Source organism: Sapajus apella, unplaced genomic scaffold (assembly GCF_009761245.1).
Source record: "Sapajus apella isolate SASKATOON/1434 unplaced genomic scaffold, GSC_monkey_1.0 scaffold28, whole genome shotgun sequence".
In the NCBI taxonomy this organism is placed as follows: Eukaryota; Metazoa; Chordata; class Mammalia; order Primates; family Cebidae; genus Sapajus; species Sapajus apella.
Genome location: NW_022436968.1, coordinates 6,844,925 through 6,867,885, shown reverse-complemented (window position 1 = coordinate 6,867,885; position 22,961 = coordinate 6,844,925). Strand labels below are relative to the sequence as shown.

Here is a 22,961-nt window from a genome sequence, read left to right as displayed (position 1 = left end):
TGTCAAAAAAATGTTCTCAAACAAATAAACACAGCATTCCAAGTCCTTGGTCCATTGAGTCAAGATGTGCTATTCTGGACTAGTAATAGAATTATCGGTGCACAATCCTATTCATGTGGAAAATCACAACCAAGAAGTTAAATGATTTGCTATAAACTCCATCTGTCTATTGACCTGGAGATATGTAAATTAAAGACATTGAAATAATTTATATGATATATTTCTTGAATGCTATGCCTTGACCTTCATAAACTGGATCATTTAACAAGGCAAGTATCAGACTTTAACCAATTTATAGTCACTGAACAAATGTGCCTCTGTGATTACCTCAGATGTACCTCTTTTTTACCTTATAGTTGACCAACTTCATGACCTTATTAATGAGATCACAACATATCCACATAGGGCACTTAAACTACTTAACACATATATAATCATAGTACCCTATCAGAATTTACTTTATTAAATTTAGAAAAGAAGTTTCTAGAAGAATATATGCAACGTAATTAGCACCTAGTAAAGTTTTAGTGTGATATTTCCTGCAAATTTTAACCTCTAACATTTGATAAGTAGTGCCCTATTTATATATTCCTTTTGTCTTTTCATTTTTACTAGTGTCATAAGTATACTTGCTAATATATTCATTTTATGATCCCCGTTAAATTTAAGATTTTCACTAAATTCCTGGAGTTACAATGGGACATTATAATTATTGAGAGAACTAGCGTGATAAATATATTTTCTTTCTCGTATGCATTTATATAATTTCAAATCAGTAGATAAAAGCCAGAAACTAATTGGTGATAGTTGTTTTCTATAATCTACCAGGATTATTTAGTATGGAACAATTTAATTTTAGGGATACCCTTTGGCTTTTATGTATAAAATTGTTTTAGTTCTCCCACTTGAAAAAGTGAGACAAGTCTATTAAATACTAATTTATTAAATCCTAAGTACTGCGCTAAACTCCACTGTCTCATTACTTAAGAAATTCTGACAAATATCTCAGAAATATCACTACTGTTTTTTAAAAGAGTAACAGGCTTGAGATACAAAGTAGATATAACAAAACAATTTGGAAAGAGCTGAGCCAAGATTGAAATCTTAACCTCCATAGCTCTGCAGATTCCCCTTAAATTCTACATCATTATGCAGGGTAAAGTTTGACCTTGTTATTCAGTAAATAGTCTTTGAGGACAATCACAATTTACAAAAGTACACGCCTTAACTTCAGTGTTTACATGAAGATTTATATGATAAATTGGTAAATGTAGTATCCTAATAACAAATTGAACACTCAATCAATGTGGGGAAGAACCAACCACAACCTGAACTTCTCCCAGGAAGTGTTTCTACAGCAGCAAACCAAAAGTACTTTTCGTGGAGAGGCTAAGACTATTGAGAGAAAAGAAAGTTACTTTTTCTCTCCCTGCATTGGCCTTAAGCTTTTGCCAGACCATCCACTCACTTTACACCCTTTCCTGCAGGCTGCTGGCAGGATTTCTACTGGCATAGATTGACAGATGGAGTTCTAATAACTGAGGCCCCTCCAGCTCCAACGGGATGTCATCAAGGACTTTAAAAAAGCCTTTCCCCAGACTGTCTGCTTTATGAAATGCTATCTATCACCAGATAAAGAGTTAATCATGATTAAGTGGCAGTAACTCTCAGAGTCTCTAGGAAAAACACATTATAGAATGTATTGTGCTTTACAGAGTGATGCTCCCTGGGTTTGTGCAGATATTTCCACTTGAGTATTCACTAAAAGTGTGTGTTTTTGGAGCAAAGAGAATGCCATGTGTTTTCTATATTTTGCATGTAATGAGCAGTAGCCACAATTTCTATGGACAAATATAATTTTGAAATTTGTACTAGGTTAGCCCTGAAATGAGATGTAATAAGTATCATGACTCTCATGCTATTATAATGCCATGTTCTTGCCCATACTCCACTTATTTGGGTATTTTAATAGCATGTATCACTTTGAATGAAAACGATCAAATTAATCTCAGAATTGAGTCAGTATATGTATTTTGTATTTTGCATTAGTATCAAGGAACTGAAGTGGCATGTCACAAAATGCTTCAACTAAAATTATGTTGAGTAAATGATTTAATCTTCAGACATATTAATAAATGAAAGTGCATAGTTCATTAATTGCTATTCCTATGTAACCATTAGTTGCACAGTTCATATTTCAATTAAAAAATGGAAGTGCACAGAGTCAAGGTTCATTTTAAATACCAGTCCTGTAGTCTGAAAATGCCAAGCTTGAATATTTGATATATTAATCAGATATATCATGAAAAATAGATATGTATAGTTCTTTTTGAAAAAAGTGATATACTGCAATATAGTTCTGTATATATAAAGGGAAGTTTTTATATAATTTGGAATTATAGTTACTAGTCAGGCTATTAAATTTTCAGAACGATTCCAATAAAAACATAAAGAACTGTGATAACACCAGGATTAGAACTTTAAAAGGGCAGCTGAAAAATACTCTCAGAAGTTATCCAGGAATATGCTACCACTGATTTTTTTAAAGGCCAAGGAAAATCAATAAAATCAGGATATGGTAAGGTTCAAACAAAACTGATTAAACATTTCAGTGAAGCATTACATAACTTTACTAAATAGCACTAATTAGTGATAATTGACTTCAAGTGTTGAGAAAGTGAAATCAAATTATCTTTAAAAAACATGGACTTAAAAAGTAAACAAAATCACTAAACTGAATTTAGAAGTGTATAATAAGATTGGCCTAATTATATCAAAGGCGTGACTTGTGAGCATGGAAGCAGAATACTTGCTCACTTTTACAAAAGGAGAAGAGAGAATTAGGCTGTTTATTAGCCGCTGAAACAGCTGATCACCTCATATCTATATCTGATTGCAGACTGATTAAAGTGAGATGGACCCAACTGATTCTATTAAGGTAGACTGCTGCACTCCTTTCCCGTACTCCACTGTGGTCATTGTCAGAACCCCGCCATTTTTGGATGCTTGATGTTCCTGTGGTCCCATCTGTCATTTAGTGATTCAAAGTCGCCAGCTTCCCAGCAGATTCCTTTCAGCCTACTAATATAATTATGTTCGCTCTATAAAATAATAAGAAAAAATGACCCTTCTTGAAAAGAATAAAAGCCACAAACCCTGATATTCTAGCATTACCTTGGGATCTGGAACCAAGTAATACACACCTAGACACATCATTTGACACAATTTGGTTTTGGAAGCAAATACTTATTGAGTGCCTGCTATGTGTCAACACTTTACCCACACAATTTTTTTCTCACAGCTCACTTATAAGTACAGGAATATTTATCTACATTTTACAAAAGAATAAGCTGCAGTTCAGTGATACTAACATTCATACACCTAGCAAGCGTCAGAGCCAGAATTCAAAGCTTAAGTCCGTGTGACTGTCACTCTGAAGCTTATTTGCATAGTTCCACCAAGCTACATCTACAGGGATCTTTGAGTTTTCTGTTCATCACTGTCTCTTCAAGTATCTGGAACAGTGTCTGGTACACAGTAGGTCTTCAGTAAACAGCTGTGGAATAAAAGAAGCTCTACTCTGGTGCAGAGCGTGCTCTCACTAGTGCCTCTGTAGGAGGCCACTGACATTAAGCTTGTCTCAATATGTTCCAGCTCAGAGTGTTTTTTGCTACCATTTATTTTCTTTACTTTTCCTTGCTTTTGAATCTTTAAACCTGGAAGGTAAAACAGGATCCAGCCTTCTTTGCTTTGACCTTCATAGCACACTAATGACAGTTCTGCATACAGCAATGCTTTGCAGAGGTAGTCAGACTGTATTAATCATTGACAGAAAGTCTGTTAGAAGTAATCAATAAATCTGCATTTTGGGAGTATCATTAGTCCACACTCATTTTTCACTCAAAAGAGCTATGGACCACCTATCAAGATCTGAAGAGTAGATTTTTCTCCTTTTCTAAAAAAAAAATGAGGACAGCAGTTTGAGTAACAGACTCCCTTAATATGATCACTCATTTTCTGTGATATTCAAATATGGAAAAGAAGTTCTGCTTGCGGCATGGGAGGAGGTTTTCTCAAAAATGGCTTAAGAGGTCAAAACAAACAATAATCACAGCCAGAAAACTACGCTGTGGCAATTATTGTATATTTGAAAGCTTTTTGTTGCAGTTGATTTGGTTTGTTCTCAAACAAAACCAAGATAACTTTGGGTAGAATGGAGGCTTTAGGTAGCATGGAGTGAAAGAACTTGTGAGGAAAATAAGGCACCCTGGTCACTGAAGATGCGGGTGTCGCCTACAGCAACATTAGTAGGTCAAGGATTTGGGTCTATTTTGTTCACTGCTGTATCCTCATGTTTGAAACAGAACCGGATACATACACTATGCACAATAAATATTTTTGAAGTGAATTAGGACATAGAAATCATACCAACGATGATAATGGTAATGACAAAGATAATCCAGTGTCTCAGAGAAGTCCTGTGAATAAGCCCTGAAAGATGAGGGGTGCTAGAGCATTTAAAGAATCCTCTCTCCAAAAGGTAAAATAAGAGATAAATTTAGCTCAAGAGAGCTTAGAGGGTACTTGAAATATCAGGGATCTCTACAAATAAATATATTTAGAGTTCAGGGACATAAGCAGATTTAGGTAGATTATTTTGTGCAAGTTTAAACATAAAGCAAAACAATGATCAGCGTGTTGTACAGTCAAAACTTAAGTAAGTTACATGAAAATGAAGAATGAGATATAGTTGCTTATTATTACTGTTATGCAACATTGCTTTTTAATTAATTTAGTGATCAAAGAAAAATAATTAGTAACCATATTGGAAAGGGAAAGATATATTTCTTTTTATTAATATTCAGATTCCAGGACACTTAAATTAAAAAAAAATAATACTACTACTGGGCTTAAAGAATTTGGTAATCTGACTTCATACTGAGTAAATATTCCTTATATAGCAATATATTCTTGTGGGTAGAACTGAAAAATAATCTAACTTACCAAAAATTATAAAACAACTAAGAACATATTTAGCATGAATTATATTCAGCTTCACTAAAAAACAGAATACTTACTTAAAAGACCCTCACAAAGAGACATATTATATGTGTAGATATCCTAAAAATGTCACTTGTCTATGTTATATATAAATCTGATTAAACTGTAGTGAGAATTGCAAATAAATTAAATTACAGTAGGAATTCAGAAGGACAAATGTGTGAAAGTAACCAACATGATTTTAAGGAAAAAAAAACTTGCGTATGTGTTGGTAAGGATTCTAGCTGCCTCAAGAAGCGAAACCCATTCCTAGTAGCTTAAAATAGGGTCTTTATTCTTGCTTACTTTGCGGTTCGTTGTGGGTGGATTGGCTCTTTTTATTTGCTTGATGTGGCTATTATTTCATTTTTATTTCTAAGCATAAATTCATTGAATATTCATTCTGTGACATTCGCTAGTTGTATTTTCTCATTTAATTCTCATGAGAACACTGAGTTTTTTCCTATTTTATGAATGAGGAAAGTGAGTCTATGAAAGGTAGAGTAAAATAGCAGAATCAGTATTCGGAAATTCATTTTATCTGACTGTAGAGTATATGGAATATTCTTTTGACTACCTTAGTTTTTAAACCCCTCTCACAATAGAAACAGTTTATAACATAAATCTTAACTAGCTAAATGGACGTGGCCTAAATAAGTATTATCCTCAGTTCAATCCTCAGCTTTTACATCTATAAAATAATAGAAGTTACATGAGAATATTTCCACAGCCCATGTGTTTTATATAATCATGTGGTTCTCTAGTGAGAAATGGATTGTGAAGCTTGTCTGGCTCCAAACCCCATGCTTTTGGTTTTCTATTCAAGTTGATGCTTATTTACTTTTATAATACTTCTGCTGATAACCATATAGATAAATGTCCTATTTACTCCACCTGTCTCACTCTTCAGATGTGAAGGATGTTTGAGTATGAGAGGGTCTCCATAGAGAGGAAAAAAACTCGCTGCTTCTTAGCGTGGACCACGTGGTACAAACTTGGTTGGGGAGCCTCCTGAGCAATGAACACTCCTGTTTATAGCAAGTAGATTTGTTTGGACTTAAACATGGAAATAGTATTTGAAAACAAGAGATTATGAAAATAATATACCCCATATCCATATAAAACAAGAACAAATATAGTTTGATAAAGAATTGTTATAAAATGAGAAACAAATATTAAATAAAATATAAAATGAGGACTTCTTAATACTCAGCCCATATTTTAAAAATTTTCTATCCAAACTTCCTTGTTCTTCGTTAAAGGATAAATTTTTTGAAGTACTTAATTTAAAATTTAAAGTATGACCTTTTGTTGGTGGACCTATTTTAGTTTTCTTCAGGATTACAGTTTTGATTAATAAGTTGAAATCCAATTGATTCTGACCCTGCTTTAGCAAATGACTATTATGATGTGCTTTTTAAAAATAGCTTTTCCTGTATTGCTTGGCAATGGGGCCATAGCACGTCAGCCAAATAACGGCTATAAAATTAAATTGGCTTACTCCTATATAGCTTATCTACTGGGTACAGTTGAGTAGCTAACAGGCTTAAATACTTTGTTTTTTGGCACATATGGAGTCAAATTGCTTCAAAGGAAATTTAGTCCCATCATATTATAGGCTCTGCAACATTGGTTACAAAGATACATACATACAAATATTCTAATTATTTTAAAAAGATAATTAGAATATTCATTGTTATACCAACAATATTTATTAATCTTGAAGCAAGATAAAACTTTTATATTACAAAAAGTAGGAATTTTTCTCCTTTAATATTTTAAAATAATTCCGTAGAGAGAACATATCTGCATAAAATTACATATAAAATTATATGCATGAAATGTATATTTCAGACTTTTTTGTTATAAATGATGTTCTTTGTGGGTGAACTACTGTCAAATTTCATAGCAGTTAGACTTAGTAACGCTTTAGCTATTTATTTAATTGTTATTTTTCTGATATCTTTGAAAAAATCCTACATTATTTATAGAGTGATTCTAAAACATTTGAGGAAGGAAAGCAGAGATTATAAATTAGTCCATATGATGTCCAATACTGCTCTCTACTGGCAAAGAAGCAAGTCATAGACAACTAGTCAGCCTTTCAAGTGAAAAAATATTCCATTTTAAATATTTGATAACGAGTGTGGAATCCTCAAACTTTCACACATCATTGTAAAATGCTTAAGGTAGGCATAATATAATACAGTGAAGGAACGGAAGAAATGAATAGACATAACTTGTGTAAATTAGCTTAAAAGAGAAGCCTGTTTCATTTTAATTATTTGAAAAATAGTTATAGAAATTTCGGAAAATATTAACCAAATATGACATATCTTACTAACAATTTTAAGAGTCACCAAGGTAAATATTTTGTATATAATAGCAAGTTTGCTAACATTTCTATCTGTTTAATTTCAGCAGACTGCAGCTTGTAAAATGACTGTTTTGAGTACATCTGCCTAAACAATAAATATTCAAATACATTCAGTGGTGAGATATATGGGGTGTGGTATTTATATGGAATATAAAATTATGTCTATAGTATCAGAAATTTGTTCTGTATCGAAATCTTTGTAGATTTAAAAAAGACGTTTAATAGTTTGTAAAATCTGGCAAAATCTATGCCATGTTGTTATACCTTTTGTTTTTTATACTAATAATACACAAAACATTTTTAGATCAATGACTACATCTTACTTTTTATAATCTAATATTCTAAATTTCCCGTCTGTGTTTTATATCTTTCTTATCTATTCATTTTGCTTAGGAGTCATATTCAATGTTTTAATCTGAAAGTTCAACATATATATATAGATACATGCACTTGTAGATATACCTGCATATTCACACAATAATGCCAAATAATCAAGTAATTGATGAGGATTTATTTGTTAAGTTTGTCTAATATTGTCATTGGCCAATCACTTTTATTTTAACATAAATTTAAAAGAATATGCAATATTTTAAACAAAGTCACTTCTTGGCTATGAGGTAAAAGTTAATGTTTATTTTCATTGATATATTTTTATGGAGTTTTCTCATTTTTCTTAGTGAATATGTATTAATATTAAAACTAAAGTTTTTTTTAAATAAACAGTTAATCCTTATTGCACTTTCCAGGCACAAGCATACAATTGTGCAAAACACACGCTTCTACTTATGTAAACTCTATGTACTGATATTTCTTTAAAAAAATTTTACCAAAAGTTTGAATCTGCAGCAGGGCCTTGAATAACTGTTTCATTTAGTGTTGTTTTATTCCATGTTATTGGTTATATGGTTGATGACCAAAAAAAAAAAAAAAAAAAAAAAAATCAGTTCCCAGCCAGGCTACTGTCTGTGTGAGATTTTCAGTTTCTTTCCATATCTGAGTGGGTTTTCTCTGGGTACTCCTGTTTCCTCCCATATCCCCGGATGCACAGATTTGTGAACTGATCTGTCTAAATGGTCTCCTTCTGAGTGTGGGTGTGTTGAATGCACCCTGCCACGAGGTGGCGTTCTGTCTAGCGCTGGTTCCAGCTTTGCCCCCTGAGCTACCAGGAGAGGCTCCTGCCAGCTGGAACCCTGAGCTAAAATAATTGAGTAAATAATTATCTTACTTGTTTTTATTAATTTTTCTTAAATGTATGTATAGCTCACATTTATTTTGGTATTTAATATTAGAAGCATTTGGGTCTTTATTTAGAAGTTTGGTGATATTTTTGTGACCAGAAATATGCTGTAGGAAATTAACTCTTGTTTACAACAGTTAGCCTGTGGTAAAATTGGTTTTATGTCCTTTGGCTAAAAATTGAAGTTTCAAAGAACCTATCGATGCCATTAAGTGGAGACTTATTTTACAGAAAAAAAGGATAAACAAAACCCTGAACACTTTAAGTAAGAAAAAATGCAGGAACAATGATCACTTGCCAGAGAACACGTAACTTCATTTCTTTTGCTCTTTGAAAAATAGCATGCTGAATCTAATTGTATGAAGCAAAATAGTCTAAAACTTTATGCTCTTTTTTTCCCTAATGTTAATTTCTTCTGTTTTCTCATATGGAGGAATTAAGACATCAAGTTGCAAAACATAAAGATGAGTATTTTTACACAATTTTAAATAATGTTGAATATACCAGTGTCTCATTTTTAAGAGATTGTCAATTAAGTATTTCTGTATTTCTTTTTTAGGTAAATAGTAATAGAAAATAAACTTTTTGAGGTTAGCTTTTTATATTTAGCAAAATTTCCTTTTGATTTATCTAACTTGTTCTGTTTATCAATAATTCATTCGTTTCCATGTTAGCAGTATTCCATAGTATAGGTGTACCATTGTTTGTTTAAGCATTCACTCATTGCAGGAAAATTAGGTTGCTTCTGACTTTGAGCTACTACAAAGAGAGCTAGTATGACCATCATTACAGGACATTTGCTTGAATGTTAGTGTTCATTTCTCTGAAGTGAATACTCGAGTGCAGTTGCTGCATCTGATGGTAAGTCCCTGTCTAGTTTGAAAGGAAACTACCAAAAAAATTCTTTTGAGATTGGCTGTACCATTTTACATTCCCACCCGCAGTGACGTCCTGTAGTTTTATTTGCTAGATCTAGCAACCCTATTCAGGAGTATTGATGTCTCGCTTGCATGATTCCCCCTGCCATTTTCTTGAACAGCAGTCTTATTCCCCTTTGCAGCATTATTCTCTTCCACCTCCCTCTGAAATATGGCAGCTACCTGAGGACCCATGATTCTGGCACTCTTTTCAATCCCTCAGCCTTTCGTTGTGACCTTAGTGCCAGGATCTCCCTAATCCACGTGTTCTCTTCATAAATCTTCTTCCCCAGGCTCCAGCATTGTATACCCATTTGTTGACTCTGGTATCACTAGTGAACACGTCAGAGTCATGTTAACCTCAATATGCTTGAGTGTATGTTTCATTTCTTCCTTGCATCTTATTAATATGTCACCTTTTTAGAAAGAGCTGATGACTCTATCTTAAACATTACCCACAATCTTCCCAGTTCATCTGTGTGATTAAAATAGAATATGTGCGTCTGTGATCTAGACATAAACATAGACAATAGATATAGACACACAGACACAGACACACACACACACACACACACACACACACACACACACACACTCACTCATTAGAATAAACTCCATGAATACAGGGACATTTTTATCTGATCTATGCCTGGCACTTAGTAAATGCTAGACTGATGGTAAATACTCAAAAATATTTTAGGGAATAAATGAACATATGCAAAATTAACATGTTATCATCTGGGGGCTTAATTTCATTTTTATTTTATCAAAATAATCTATGTCAATTTAAAATAGTCAAATATTTCCCCAAGATTTATAATGAAAAAACTAAAAACGAAAACCTTCTCTAGCTCTTCTCCTAAGTCCCACTCATGGAAGCAACTGCATCTTGCTTTCCTGTCTTTCATCATTTTGTTCCGTGTTGGATAAACTGTTGTACTGCTGTGCTTTTATTTGTCATATTTGTAGTGACCATCAACACCCTCCTGACATCTCTGCCCTGTTTCCCGGGCTCATTACTCCCTCTGTTTTATTTTAGTTTCTTCTTTTCTTACTGAGAACTGGGACATGGCAAGGCAATTTTTTGAGCCTTTGCACATCTCAGTATGAATTTTTCTTTCCTCATATCCTGGAAACTTGGTTCAAAATGATCATTTCCTTCAGAATTTAAAGTTACTTTCTTCCTTTACTACTGATGTGAAGAAGTCTGATGTCATTCATATTTCTGGTTTCATTTTGTTTTATTTTTTATTGTTTGTTTCTCTCTGAAATCTTTTATGATCTTTTTAAAAAGTCTCTAATATTTTGATGATAAGCCTATTTGTGTTCGTATATTTGTTTTCACTCATTAATATGGTATAACACTGAGTTCCTTAATCTGAAAATTCATACTTTTGTTCTGGGAAAGTGGTTGATAGCATTCTTTCCTTTAGTTTTCCCTCTTCTCTATTTCCAGGACTCTGTTTGGTTTAATGTTGGCTCTCCTAAACAGGCTCTCACCTTTAGGCATGCACCAGAATCACCTATAGAAGATGTTAAAATGATCACTGGATCTCACTCCCAGTTTCTGATTGAGTAGAATTTGTATTTATGACAATTTCCTAGTTATGGCAGTTGATACTACCTGTCCTGGGACCAAATTTCTAAAAACACTATTCTAGACCAATTCTCTGACTGTTCTATTTTGTGTCTTCTTTTAAATATCTGGCTTTTGTACTTTCTGTTTCCTTTGCATGGCCTGCGATTCCCCATATATCCACCTTTCTGATTGTTTTACATTCACCTTATCTGTGACATCTCCTCTGAACACCCTATTTAAGATGGTGTGACACAGAAAACAGACACACAGCCACAATCACACACCCTGACTTCCACCCTTCATTCCTGCTATCTCTCTGGAGCACTTCTAACGTACCATATAATTCATTTATTCCTATTAATATTGTTTGGCTCACCCACTAGGTTGTAAGTTCCATTAGGGTAGGGAAATTTGTTTTTTCAGTGCATTTAATAAACATTAACGTTATGTTTTTTAATTAACAGATAACATTATATGTTTTTATTTCATATGATTTGAAGTATATATACATTGTGGAATGGTTAAATCTAGCTAATTAACAAATGTATTACCTCTCTGCTGTATCCTTAGCTCCCAAAATATGACCTGAAAAACAGTAAGCATTTAATAATTACTTCTTGTAATTTTTTACAACTTTATCTTTTAATATTATTATTTTTTAATTGCCTGAGTCATGTTTCTAAGTGCCAACTCTCTTTCATTCTATATGTACTACTTTTTCTAGCATCTTGTTTTTATTATGAATGCAGTATATTTGTACTGATTGTAGAGTATTAGCCATCTTTTTTCTTCTTGCTTTTCCTCTACTTTTCATGTGAGACTTTTCTCTAATATATTCACATATTTGCTGTGTTTTGATATTTAAGACTAAGTCACTCAAAAGCCAACTGGCTGCTCTGTGTATTTGAGCAGGGCTTGTCATCCACTGACTGATCAGGTGACCCACCTATTTCACTTGGAAATTTTAACTGTCAGCATAGGTTGTCTTGTTTTTCTTGGACTGTTTTCTCCAGGGAAAAATTCTTTTGCTTGGAGACTTATAAGATTAGCAGCTAGTATCCTGAGAGCCAAGCTGAGAAAGGAGTCTAGGGATCTTTCAATTCTGCATGTGGACTTCTGCTTAGTATCTTTGTCGCTTAGGTGCCTCACTTCTGCTCCCAGCCATGCCTAGAATTTTGCAGCCTAGAGCTCCCAAGCCTAATTCTTCAGCTAGTTAACAACTCTTCTGTTGGAATAGAGTATATTAATTCCCTAGTCAGGGCATGATTCCATTTTTCTGGTTTCATCCTCCAGGAATCAGGCAGAGTGGAAAAGATAAAAATCAAAGTTTGTTTCCTCTGTACAAGCCTTTTGATGGCACTTAGGACAGTGATTTATGGGTTTATATACCAGACTGTATGTCCCTGGAATGTAAGCATGTAAGCCTTTACCCAGTGTCTTAGGCAAGTGTTTCCAAGAACTAAACCCCAAGGCAAAAGATTTAAGTGCATATGATTTATTAAGTGAGTACTCCCAAGAGAAATCAGTAAATGAGTAGGAACAGCAGAGCCGACAAGAAGAAGAAATGAGGGAAGAATACATATCAGCTGAAGCCTCAGCATTAGCCTAATTCCATGGTAAACTCTGCATCATAATATTATACTTAGTGCTTACCTCACCTCCAAACAAAGAAGCCAAGTCAGTCATTGGCTAAGGAGTGTGATGATGGGCGGTGAGGGTATGGGGATAAAAAGCTCCCATATGCTTCTAGCTCTCAATACTGGCAAGGTGACTTTGACTTCATTGCCCAAAGGGAATACTCTGGAGGTCTTGAGTGTGAGTCATTGCCAGAAAAGCATGTGGAAGCTGGAAGATGAGTGCCTGGGTTGATAAAGCGGATCCCAGGAGAACTGAGCAGGCACCAGTTGTGTCCACTAAACTCTAGTATCTTCCCCTCACAATAATTTGATAAAGGAATGGCAATCCCTCATAAACACCTTGCAGTTTAAAGAGGTTTCCTTTTTTTCATCTCTTATTGCAGTTGCTCTTCAGAATGATTTTATAAGGAGAGAAGAACAGCATTATTATCCTTATCTTTAAAAAGAGTAAGACAAGGCAGAAATTGGGGGACTTTTCTAACATCTTCAGCTTCTAAATTTAGAGCTTGTTCTAGCCTGCTACTTCATATCTTAGAGTTTTATAAATATTTTAGATAGGCATGAGAAATGCATATAAATATGAATTATTTAACCTGTGTATCATGATATTTTATAATTTAAAAAATACAAAATGTATTATAAGGAATAAACTATTTTTTAGTTTTAAAATGATTGTCATATAGGTTTTTTAATATTACCTAAGAAAAAGTTGGGTTAAATAGCGAACTCCATATTAAGATATATTTTAATTTAATTCCCACCATCACTCAAGTCTTCTCCCAGTGTTGCATTACTCAAAGGATTTAATTAAAGCTAGTGTGAAAGAAACATGTTAAAAGGTTCCTGGAGCACAGTGAGAGGTTTATTCATTTTGAATATACTCGGAGTTCTTCCATACTTTTCCCCATGGCTTTATTTGCATATAATGCTTTTGACTCACGACATTTCTGCTGAAGTATGAATATTCCTCCAGAAATATTGCCAGTAACACTTACAGTCTATTATTGACCCTGCCTTCCTCTAGTTCAAGAATTACATACCTATAAAGGATCCACCTTTGCTTCTCTGCTCCTGCTAATCCTAGACCACCCACTAATCATGAATCCCTCAGTGATATGATAAATTCAGATAAGTTGAGAACAGTTTACCCCAGGGATGTATTCCGAACTAAATAGCTACTATTATGTTAAATCTCCTTCAGTTATTTGAACTCGTCTTCCTTTCTGGATGATCTGAAATGGTGCTTTTCAAACTTGGTGGCACATTAATATCACTTAGGGAGTTTTAAAATATATAAATGTTGTCCTGATTCTGCCCTAGACTAGTCAAATCAGACTTGCAGGCATTGGTAATAAGTTTACAGCTTCCAATGTGATTCATTATCTCTCTTTTTTGATTGAGACAGGATCTCATTGTGTTGCTCAGGCTGGCCCCAAACTCTGGGCTTAGACAGATCTCTTGCCTCAAACACCTGAGTAGCTGGGACTAACCAATGCATATAGATTTTCTAGCCACTGCACCTGGCTAAAGTGCCCCCTGTGATTCTATCATGCAATCAAGGTTGAAAACACTCATCCAAAACTGGAGAAATGTGACATGTCCATTGGTGTCAGGAGTAGATTTTGCTGTCTCCCAATCTTGGTAGCAGGATTTCATTTCCTTTTCAGCTTAAAATTTCTCATTCACTTTAGTCTTTTATGTATGCTTGGTCAACCAACAACTTGAGGTCACAGTGGGGCAAACTGAAAGCCTGTTGGTATCTTATCCAAGGCCTGTTAGTTTGGTATACATAGTTCAAGCGTATTAGAAAAAGGAGCTGTTGGCTGGGTGTGGTGGCTCAGGCCTCTAATCCCAGCACTTTGTGAGGCTGAGGCAGGCAGATCACAAGGTCAGGAGATCAAGACCATCCTGGCCAACATGGTGAAATCCTGTCTCTACTAAAAATACAGATATTAGTTGAGTGTGGTGGCGCATGCCTATAATCCCAGCTACTTGGGAGGTTGAGGCAGGAGAATCACTTGAACCAATGAGTTGGAAGTTGCAGTTGAGAGGAGATTGTACCACTGCAATTTGGCCTGGCAACAGAGAAAAATGCCCGTCTCCAAAAAGAAAAAAAAAAAATAAAAGGAACTGTTGTACCTTACAGAATCTGAAAATTGAAACTTCTCTTTTCCTCAGTACAAATAGTGCTTTACTCTCTATCCTCCATGAGTTTACCAGACACAGAACAGCAGTTAGAGCCTGTATTTTCAGTTCACCTTGGTACCTACCTTCCACTATCCACATGGCCTGTTAACTGTTTCTAACCCTGTTCTTTGGACTTCGGTACAAGGAGTCACTTGCAATGCTTCTAGAAATATAATTCCCTTACCCTACCTCTAAAGATTCTGATTTGACAAAGGAACATGTATTTTTACATTTTAAGCAGCTCCCTAGGTAATTCTCATGACAGTTGTGCAGAAAGCTGATTTTAAAAATCAAAACTCTAATTTCTTTAGTGGTTGTTTTTTGTTGTTGTTGTTCAAAAATGAAGGAAGGAATAAGAGATAGCATGACTTTACTGTTTTTTCCCTTCTATTCTGTAAGTTAATATATGAAAAAGATTCCACTTATGGTATCTTTATGTAAAGTTTACAAACACATATTGACACCTACGTCTATACATAGGAGAAGTGATTAATTCCTGAATCTCTTGGTCTTACAATTGGTGGTATGTTACAAGAGCAAAAAAAAAAAAAAAGGCTTTGGAAAATTACATATGCTTCTTGAATTTAATGTTGATTTGCTCTGTCTATAGCAATGTTTTCTAAAATAAAACCTCTATATTTCAGTTCTACTTAGTATCGTACATTTAATGACATTAGACTTCTGTTTAAGAGGTATTATGTCTCTCCAAGGTAGAGATTTCATTACAGTGTGATAATTATTATGAAACTTTTTTCAATTTATGTATTGGTCAGGTTTTAACTAAATATATTTCCTGTATTAGTCTGTTCTCACGCTGCTAATACCTGAGGCATACCTGAGACTGACTAATTAATAAAGAAAAGAGGTTTAATTGACTCACAGTTCCACAGGGCTGGGGAGGCCTCAGCAAACTTACAATCACGGTAGAAGACAAAGGAAGAGCAAAGTCATGTCTTTCATGGCAGCAGGCAAGAGAACTTATGTAGGGTAACTTCTCTTTATAAAACCATCAGATCTCCTACTATCATGAGAACAGCCTGGGAAAGACCCACCCTTGTGATTCAATCACTTCCCATCAGGTTCTTCCCGTAACACATAGAGTTATAGGAGCTACAATTCAAGGTGATATTTGGTGGGGACACAGCCAAACCATATCACCTACTGACTACCTTCAGGGTTATTTAAAACAGTAAAATTGTAGATCATGTATGTTTTATTTCATTAGTCTACCTATAGCTTTACTTAGTTGTATAAATTGGCTATTAAAAGATGCTTGTATTTTAAATTCTACATGTTAGATGAGTCTCATAAGTGGAAAACAGAAAAATGTTTACTTGAAATTATGAACTGTGAAATATACTATTGATGTTAAATATAGTAACAAAATACGATTACATGCTTTGAAGGAAAAATAATTTTTAATTACTTAATAAGTTTACTAAATTTTAACTGTTGAGATCAACATTATTCCCTTGGGCCTAAGAAAATAACTTTAGTTTTCTTTCCAGTAAAAATCTGCAAGTAAAATATTTAGAAAAAAAGTTTTAAAAAATAATTTTTGATTAACAGGAAGTATAAATTATAAAGTAGTATATTTATATTTTTGTATAATCTAAATAATAATTATATTTAAGATATGAGTTTAAATTACTATTAAACCATTCTATTATGCAGTCTTATAGTTTAACATGATTCAGTGATATACGATGTAGTAAAACCTGTGTCTCACAGATGACCATTTTCAGTTTCTTGGCAGTACAGAAGTGGAACAGCCAAAAGGAACAGAAGTTGTGAGAGATGCTGTAAGGAAACTAAAGGTAGGGAAAGCCCTTTAAATAAATTACAAGTGTATTGACTCTGTCATGTTGTCAGTAGATTGATGGAGATCAAAGCATGAGTAGTTTTATCACAGACATAGCTTCACTCTATTAAAAATGAACTATTGAGCAAATGTGATCATATCAAGAAAACATTTTTAATAATACGTATGTATACAAAATTGTTTTTAAAATATGGCATCCTGTTCATATTTTTCTAAGATATAATGTGTCATTTAAAAATTTTATATGTATATATATATATGTATTTTTTTTTTTTAATTTGAGATGGAGTTTTGCTCTTGTCACCGAGGCTGGAGTGCAATGGTGCAATCTTGGCTCACTGAAACCTCCTTCTCCCAGGTTCAAGTGATTCTCCTGCCTCAACCTCCAGAGTAACCGGGATTACAGGCACCTGCTACCATGCTCGACTGATTTTTGTATTTTTAGTAGAGATGAAGTTTCATCATGTTGGCTGGGTTGGTCTCAAACTCCTGACATCAGGTGATCCACCTACTCAGCCTCCCAAAGTGCTGGGATTACAGGCATGAGCCACCGCGCCTGGCCTAAAAATAATATTTTATGGCAGTGTGCCTTGAGTGTTGATGTTTAGTAGCTTGCCTTTACTTTGCTTGGATAATGTGAACTTATGTCTCAAATCAAGCTGGTAATGGTATAACAACTATCTTTAAAAGCTAGGGTATATCTACCAGTTAAAGATGTGGAGTTAGTGTTGACTCCAGGCAGAATTTTGAAGTGACACTGTATATTAAAGATGTCCTAATCAACAAATCCAGAAAGAACTAGCAATGTCCATAAGTAGCCATGGGGGAACAGGTGAGACTGAGAGAAGAGAAGGACATTTAATAAGCAACCCCACATATCCTAGTCAACAAGTTTCCTGAGAAAATCTTACATAAGATGCCACATAGTATGTTTTTCTAATTGTTCCACATCTCAAAAGACATTGTTGTCACTGAGACTTGAAAATTTATAAACCTCCTTCAACAGAATTCTCAGCTTTATCATATAAGAAAATATACATACCACTACTTATTTCTTTTACACAATTAATGTTATTCTCTATAGTTGCTCTCACATTTTTGGAGAAACAACCATTCTCTAACTTTATTTGGTTTAGGGACCATCCAGTTATTCTAAAGGAGGGTTAGACCTCTGATTCTGCCAGGCAAAGTCAGAGACATTAAATGCTTTTACTTTGCTTTGAGAATGTCATATCTGGTGGAATCTACTCTGTGTTTAACTTGAGGAATAATTGAATTGGTGTGGCTTCTATTCTGGGTAAAAAAATAAAGGTCAATAATATTTTATTCATTTTATTTTATATGAGAATATTTTACTAATCCTTTTAAGTAAATATACTAAACTCCCAAGATAATATTGCTGCCTTTGGGAAAAAAGTGGATTGGCCAACTATTTATTTTCACCATTTGTTAGGTAATAATTAAGACTTGCCTTTTATTGGTCAACATTTTTAATCATTCTAAAAGCGGATTTAAAAGGCCTCGAAGTTTATGGACAGCATTAGAATAGTATTCTGTTTAAATACTTTCAAAATGTTGCAAATTCAGGGCATGAATCCAACTTCACTACAATCAGAATGTTTTATGAAAGAACAATGCTATTTACACATAGTATTTCTTTATGCCTAGGAGGTTCTTTATTCAGTCAACCCAAATCAAAAACCAAAAAGATTCCATCGAATAATGAATAGATCAAATGTAAAGATATATTTGAAATCAAATGCTTTCTAAACAATGTCTAGTTTACATATATTTTGGCAGGATTTTATATGTATTTCTATCGAGTTTCATGTTTAGAAATGTACCCTGTTAATAAAAGAATGTGACTTACAATAAGATAAAAAGTTATGTAGTATAGTTTAAAAATGCACACTTAGTTTATAGTAGCCATTGTTTCTCAAATGTCTTCCAAAATAGGTGTGTATTTAATAAGCAATCTTTACTGTGCTGATTGAAAACATTTTCTATATCAGGAAAGTATACCTAAGGGTAATGACTTATACAGTAATGATAATAAATAAAACAAAGCTTTTTAATCTGTTTTTATTTTATTTTATTTTTTATTTCTTTGTGCCAAGGGTCAAAAGCTACAATTCAAAGTATACCAAGAATATTTTTTACGTGTCAGGCCTGGCCCTTTCTAAATTTTGGTCTTGTGCAGAAATGACCAGAAGGTGGTGGTGTGGCTCTACTAAAAAAAGAAAAAAAGAAACGTTCGTTTATCATACATACACATCTCCATTTTAAGTTCCTGCTTATTTTTCTTAAACGTATGAACTCTGACTGCTTTTTAAAAAATCTGTATAATTCAGTATGTGATTTTATTTGCCATATAAGGTAACATTTTATTTATATTTACTACTTTTTCAGCAATATTAATGTAATAGCTTCTGACATTAAAAATGAATTTAAAATTTAAGAATAAAAGCTAATGGAAAAATTAAAGAATTTTTAATAATAAATTTTTCATGTTTCTGTGTTTAATGATGCCTGCTTAGTTTTCAAAAAATTTTAAAACTTTGATTTTTTACACTCTATTTCACTGTCATTTTACAGAGAATTTACAGTTTATAAATTTTTAAATAAATATAGTAGTTTTTATAAGTACTGAGTTTTTGGGTTCAGATACTCAGATACTATATTTATCAAAACATGTTCTTTTATTTCATAATCATGTTCGACCGTTTCTATTTCTTAATCACGTTTTAGCCTGAGATTTAAGAAAATACCAAGTTTTCTAAAATGCAGTAATTTTAAACCCTTTCAACATCTATGTATTGAATAACATTGTTATTCGAATTAATTTTATTTTTAATACTGATTTATATATTTTTATTAATACAACTAATACAAACGTTGGGGACTCAATATATTTCATAAACAATTCATGATGTTTACATGTAAGTAAGTATTGATATATAGATTCAAAGCTTATCAATGATTCTGGGAGATATCCAGGGGGCAGCATTCATGGAACACAGTTTTAGAGTGAAGATCCCCTGACTCCAATGCAGCTAAATTAAAAATACATGAAATTACTGCATGAAAATGTAGCCTTTGGGAATTGCTGTCAAGCCTTGCAAAGTCCCAGCCAAGTAGATTCTCCATTTGAACTCACTCTGTCTATGTTGTATAACACTATTTTTGTCTTCACAATCAGTTATCTAATTAATAAAACATTTAAAGCTTAATTTAATTATATATAAACATAGCTCATTTTCCCCAGGATTATTGGAAATGCTTTAGATTGAAAATATAAGCATGAAAACCCCAAAGATGAATAGTAGCTCCAAATAATAGGTCTAAAGTAGTAAATTAATTTTATTGCCTAATACTATATATTCCATTAGTAGTATAGTTAATTTCACTTTTTAAAAAGTCCTCTGAGAAATGGATAGAAATTGTGTGATGATAATATTGAAACTCGGTTGTGCTCCCTTTAAATTTTCCTTAACAGTTCCATTTATCAGTGGTATATATTTAATGAAATGTTTTATATATTTCAAGTATCACTCCATCCTTCCCCATCATTTTTTGATGAAAAAGGCTTGATTTTGTTTGTTGTATCCAGTCATTCTCCAAAATGCTTATGCATCACTTCCTTTGAATAATTTTTATTGGATTATTATATTCAAGTTTTAATGGCAGATCACTTTATCCATCTAGCTCTACCAAGAAGTAAATTCACTGAAGCAAACATTGAAAGAAATTTGTGAAAAAGACTCTTTTCAAGCATTACCATTAAAATAGTAAATAGGGAGAAAATAGAATATAATCTTCTGAAGATTGATCAGCATATCTTCATAAGATTAATTAGAAATATTAGGAGAGCAAGAGGTCTTAGAGGGGAGCATGCAAACTATAGGTTACAGTTAGCTTAAGTTTAGAAAAAAAAGGCAGGAAGGAGAATATTAAACTGAGTAAAATACAGATTGAATGAATATAATCTTAGGCCTGAGAGTTGTGTAATGTATATTCAAAAATCAAGGCCAATAGCTAGTATGAACCTTGATATGCATGAAAATAGAACTGGGAATTTTCTGTTCTAAATGCAGAAAATATGTTGTATAAAAGAAAAAGATTATTTAGTGAATATTTGCAAATCTAGTTACTAGGCCTAATTTCTACAAACCCATTTTATGACCAAGGTACATAGCTTATCTGGGACTTACATTTCCCGTCTTTGAAATAAGAAGATGCGATTGCATGAATCTGAAGCTATTTTGAGCACAATTACTTCATCCTGTTATGAAGCAGACAGAAAAGTTTTAGAAAACCTAGATAAGAAATATTGTGCTTATTTTTATTTTTCTTTCTCTTACTCTCTCCTTCTTCCCCCTCTCCCTTTCCTCCTCCTCACTCCCTTCTTACCGCTCCTCTTTGTTTTTCTACCTCACCCCCTACTTCCTTCCTTTCTTTAGTTCTTCCATTTTTACTTCCATTCTCCATAGATAAGTTTAATAATAGTGGTTGTTTTGTGGTAGACATTTTAGCGGGGGAAATTGAAAAGGGTGCACAGTTCTTGTCAGAGGTCACAGGAATATAGTTGAGTCTAGATGTGGAAGGAGCTTCAGAAGCCATGCTTAGTCTGTTTCTGGAAAACAGCAGTACCTAGGAGACAAGCAGAGAGTGCCTCTGCAGCCGACAATGGGAGTTGCTTTATCCAGATGCATTCACGTAGGTGGAGAGCAGCTGACTTATTTTGTAAGCCTTCCTATGTGAAAACCTTCAAATTGCTCAACTATGCTGATAGAAAGAGATTATGAAGGAAAAATAAAATTAATTCACATTCTTTGGGAGAGAGCTGAGATAATTTTTAAAGATGTACACTCAAGCAAAATAAATTTCTTAAAGATAAAAAAGAAAATTAACTGGCAATTTCTTAAAGACAAAAAAGAAAATTATCTGGCACAAGTTAGTTGTATCATGTGTAGCAAGAAGACGGCTATATACCAAAAAAAGCAATCCAAGTTCACAGAGCAAAACAGACAGCAAGCTGAAAATTTATACCACCCAAAATGGAATAAAACAAATGGTACCCCTTGGGATAGGAAGGCAGACACTTAAAGGCATTCATATATGTATTTATTATAGTATTCTCTGTGGCCGTGCAAAGCCATGAAAAGAAAAACAGACTTTGTGCTCCAGGATGGAGCTATACCGTGTGTATTCACATCTGCCCTAAATTACAGTGAAATACACAGTGCAAGTAACTATGACATACAAGAGGACTGAAATGCTGTCTTGCATTACATGTCATCAATTTTGAGTCAAGTTAAGATGACCTGTATCCTTAGAGAAAAAAACGCACACTAGGAAATAACTTTTTGAAGCCCTAGAAGAGGGGCGAGGAATTCTTTCTTCTATTAGTTTTCTTTCCATTTCTTAAAAAGTTGGGTGGTTGGGGTGGTTGCAGAGGAGAGAAGGAATGTAGGGAGAGAGTAAAATTGCCAAATAAAATCAAGATGCCTAGTAACCTTTGAATTTCTTACAAATATTTTTTAGTATAAATACGTTCCAAACATTGCATGGGATATATGTATGCTAAATAATATATATATGTTGTGTTTGTGCCTATATTTTAAAATTAAAGTTTTAAAAAATAATATTAATTGTTTAACTTTCATGTTTAACTGGGATCCTGAAATATTCCCCCACTAAGTTAAGCAATACTAGTAGAGAGACGGACACTCCATCTGCTAAGCACATGAGTATTCTGATTTTCTTTTTGATTTTATAACAGAACTGAACAAGCATTTACATACACCTACTAACTCAATGAGAAAGTACTATACATACTATTACAAAAGTTTTCAGAAAAGTTGTGCTGTTAAGATACTCACAATATTTATAGTTCTAGACTGAGTCTAGTTCTATACCTGAGTCTTTTAGCTGCGATAATTAATTCAGTTTTTCACTTCAGTTTGGATATGGTAATCAGCTTCTTTTTGTTTATTGATGTGGTTGCATAGAATAGTGTTCCAAACCGGGTAAATATCTAGAAATGGCGAAGAGGGCTTATTTAATAGCTGATGAACTGCAAATTCTCTGAAGATAATAAAAACAAAGATTCACAGAAAAACAAACTGATCTCGGCATATCTTCCCACAAAGTATTTTGAGTTTT

At 33.5% G+C, this 22,961-nt stretch overlaps 1 protein-coding gene across 31 annotated transcripts in view; it reads left to right on the top strand.

The window, feature by feature from the left end:
• GULP1 (GULP PTB domain containing engulfment adaptor 1) overlaps positions 1 to 22,961 on the top strand; it is a 287,119-nt gene that overhangs the window by 203,806 nt on the left and 60,352 nt on the right. For all 31 annotated transcript variants that reach the window (XM_032292703.1, XM_032292700.1, XM_032292686.1 and 28 more), the window contains one exon: positions 16,720 to 16,791. In XM_032292703.1, the coding sequence (XP_032148594.1) occupies positions 16,720 to 16,791 (72 nt within the window). The remainder of the gene's footprint in view (positions 1 to 16,719; positions 16,792 to 22,961) is intronic.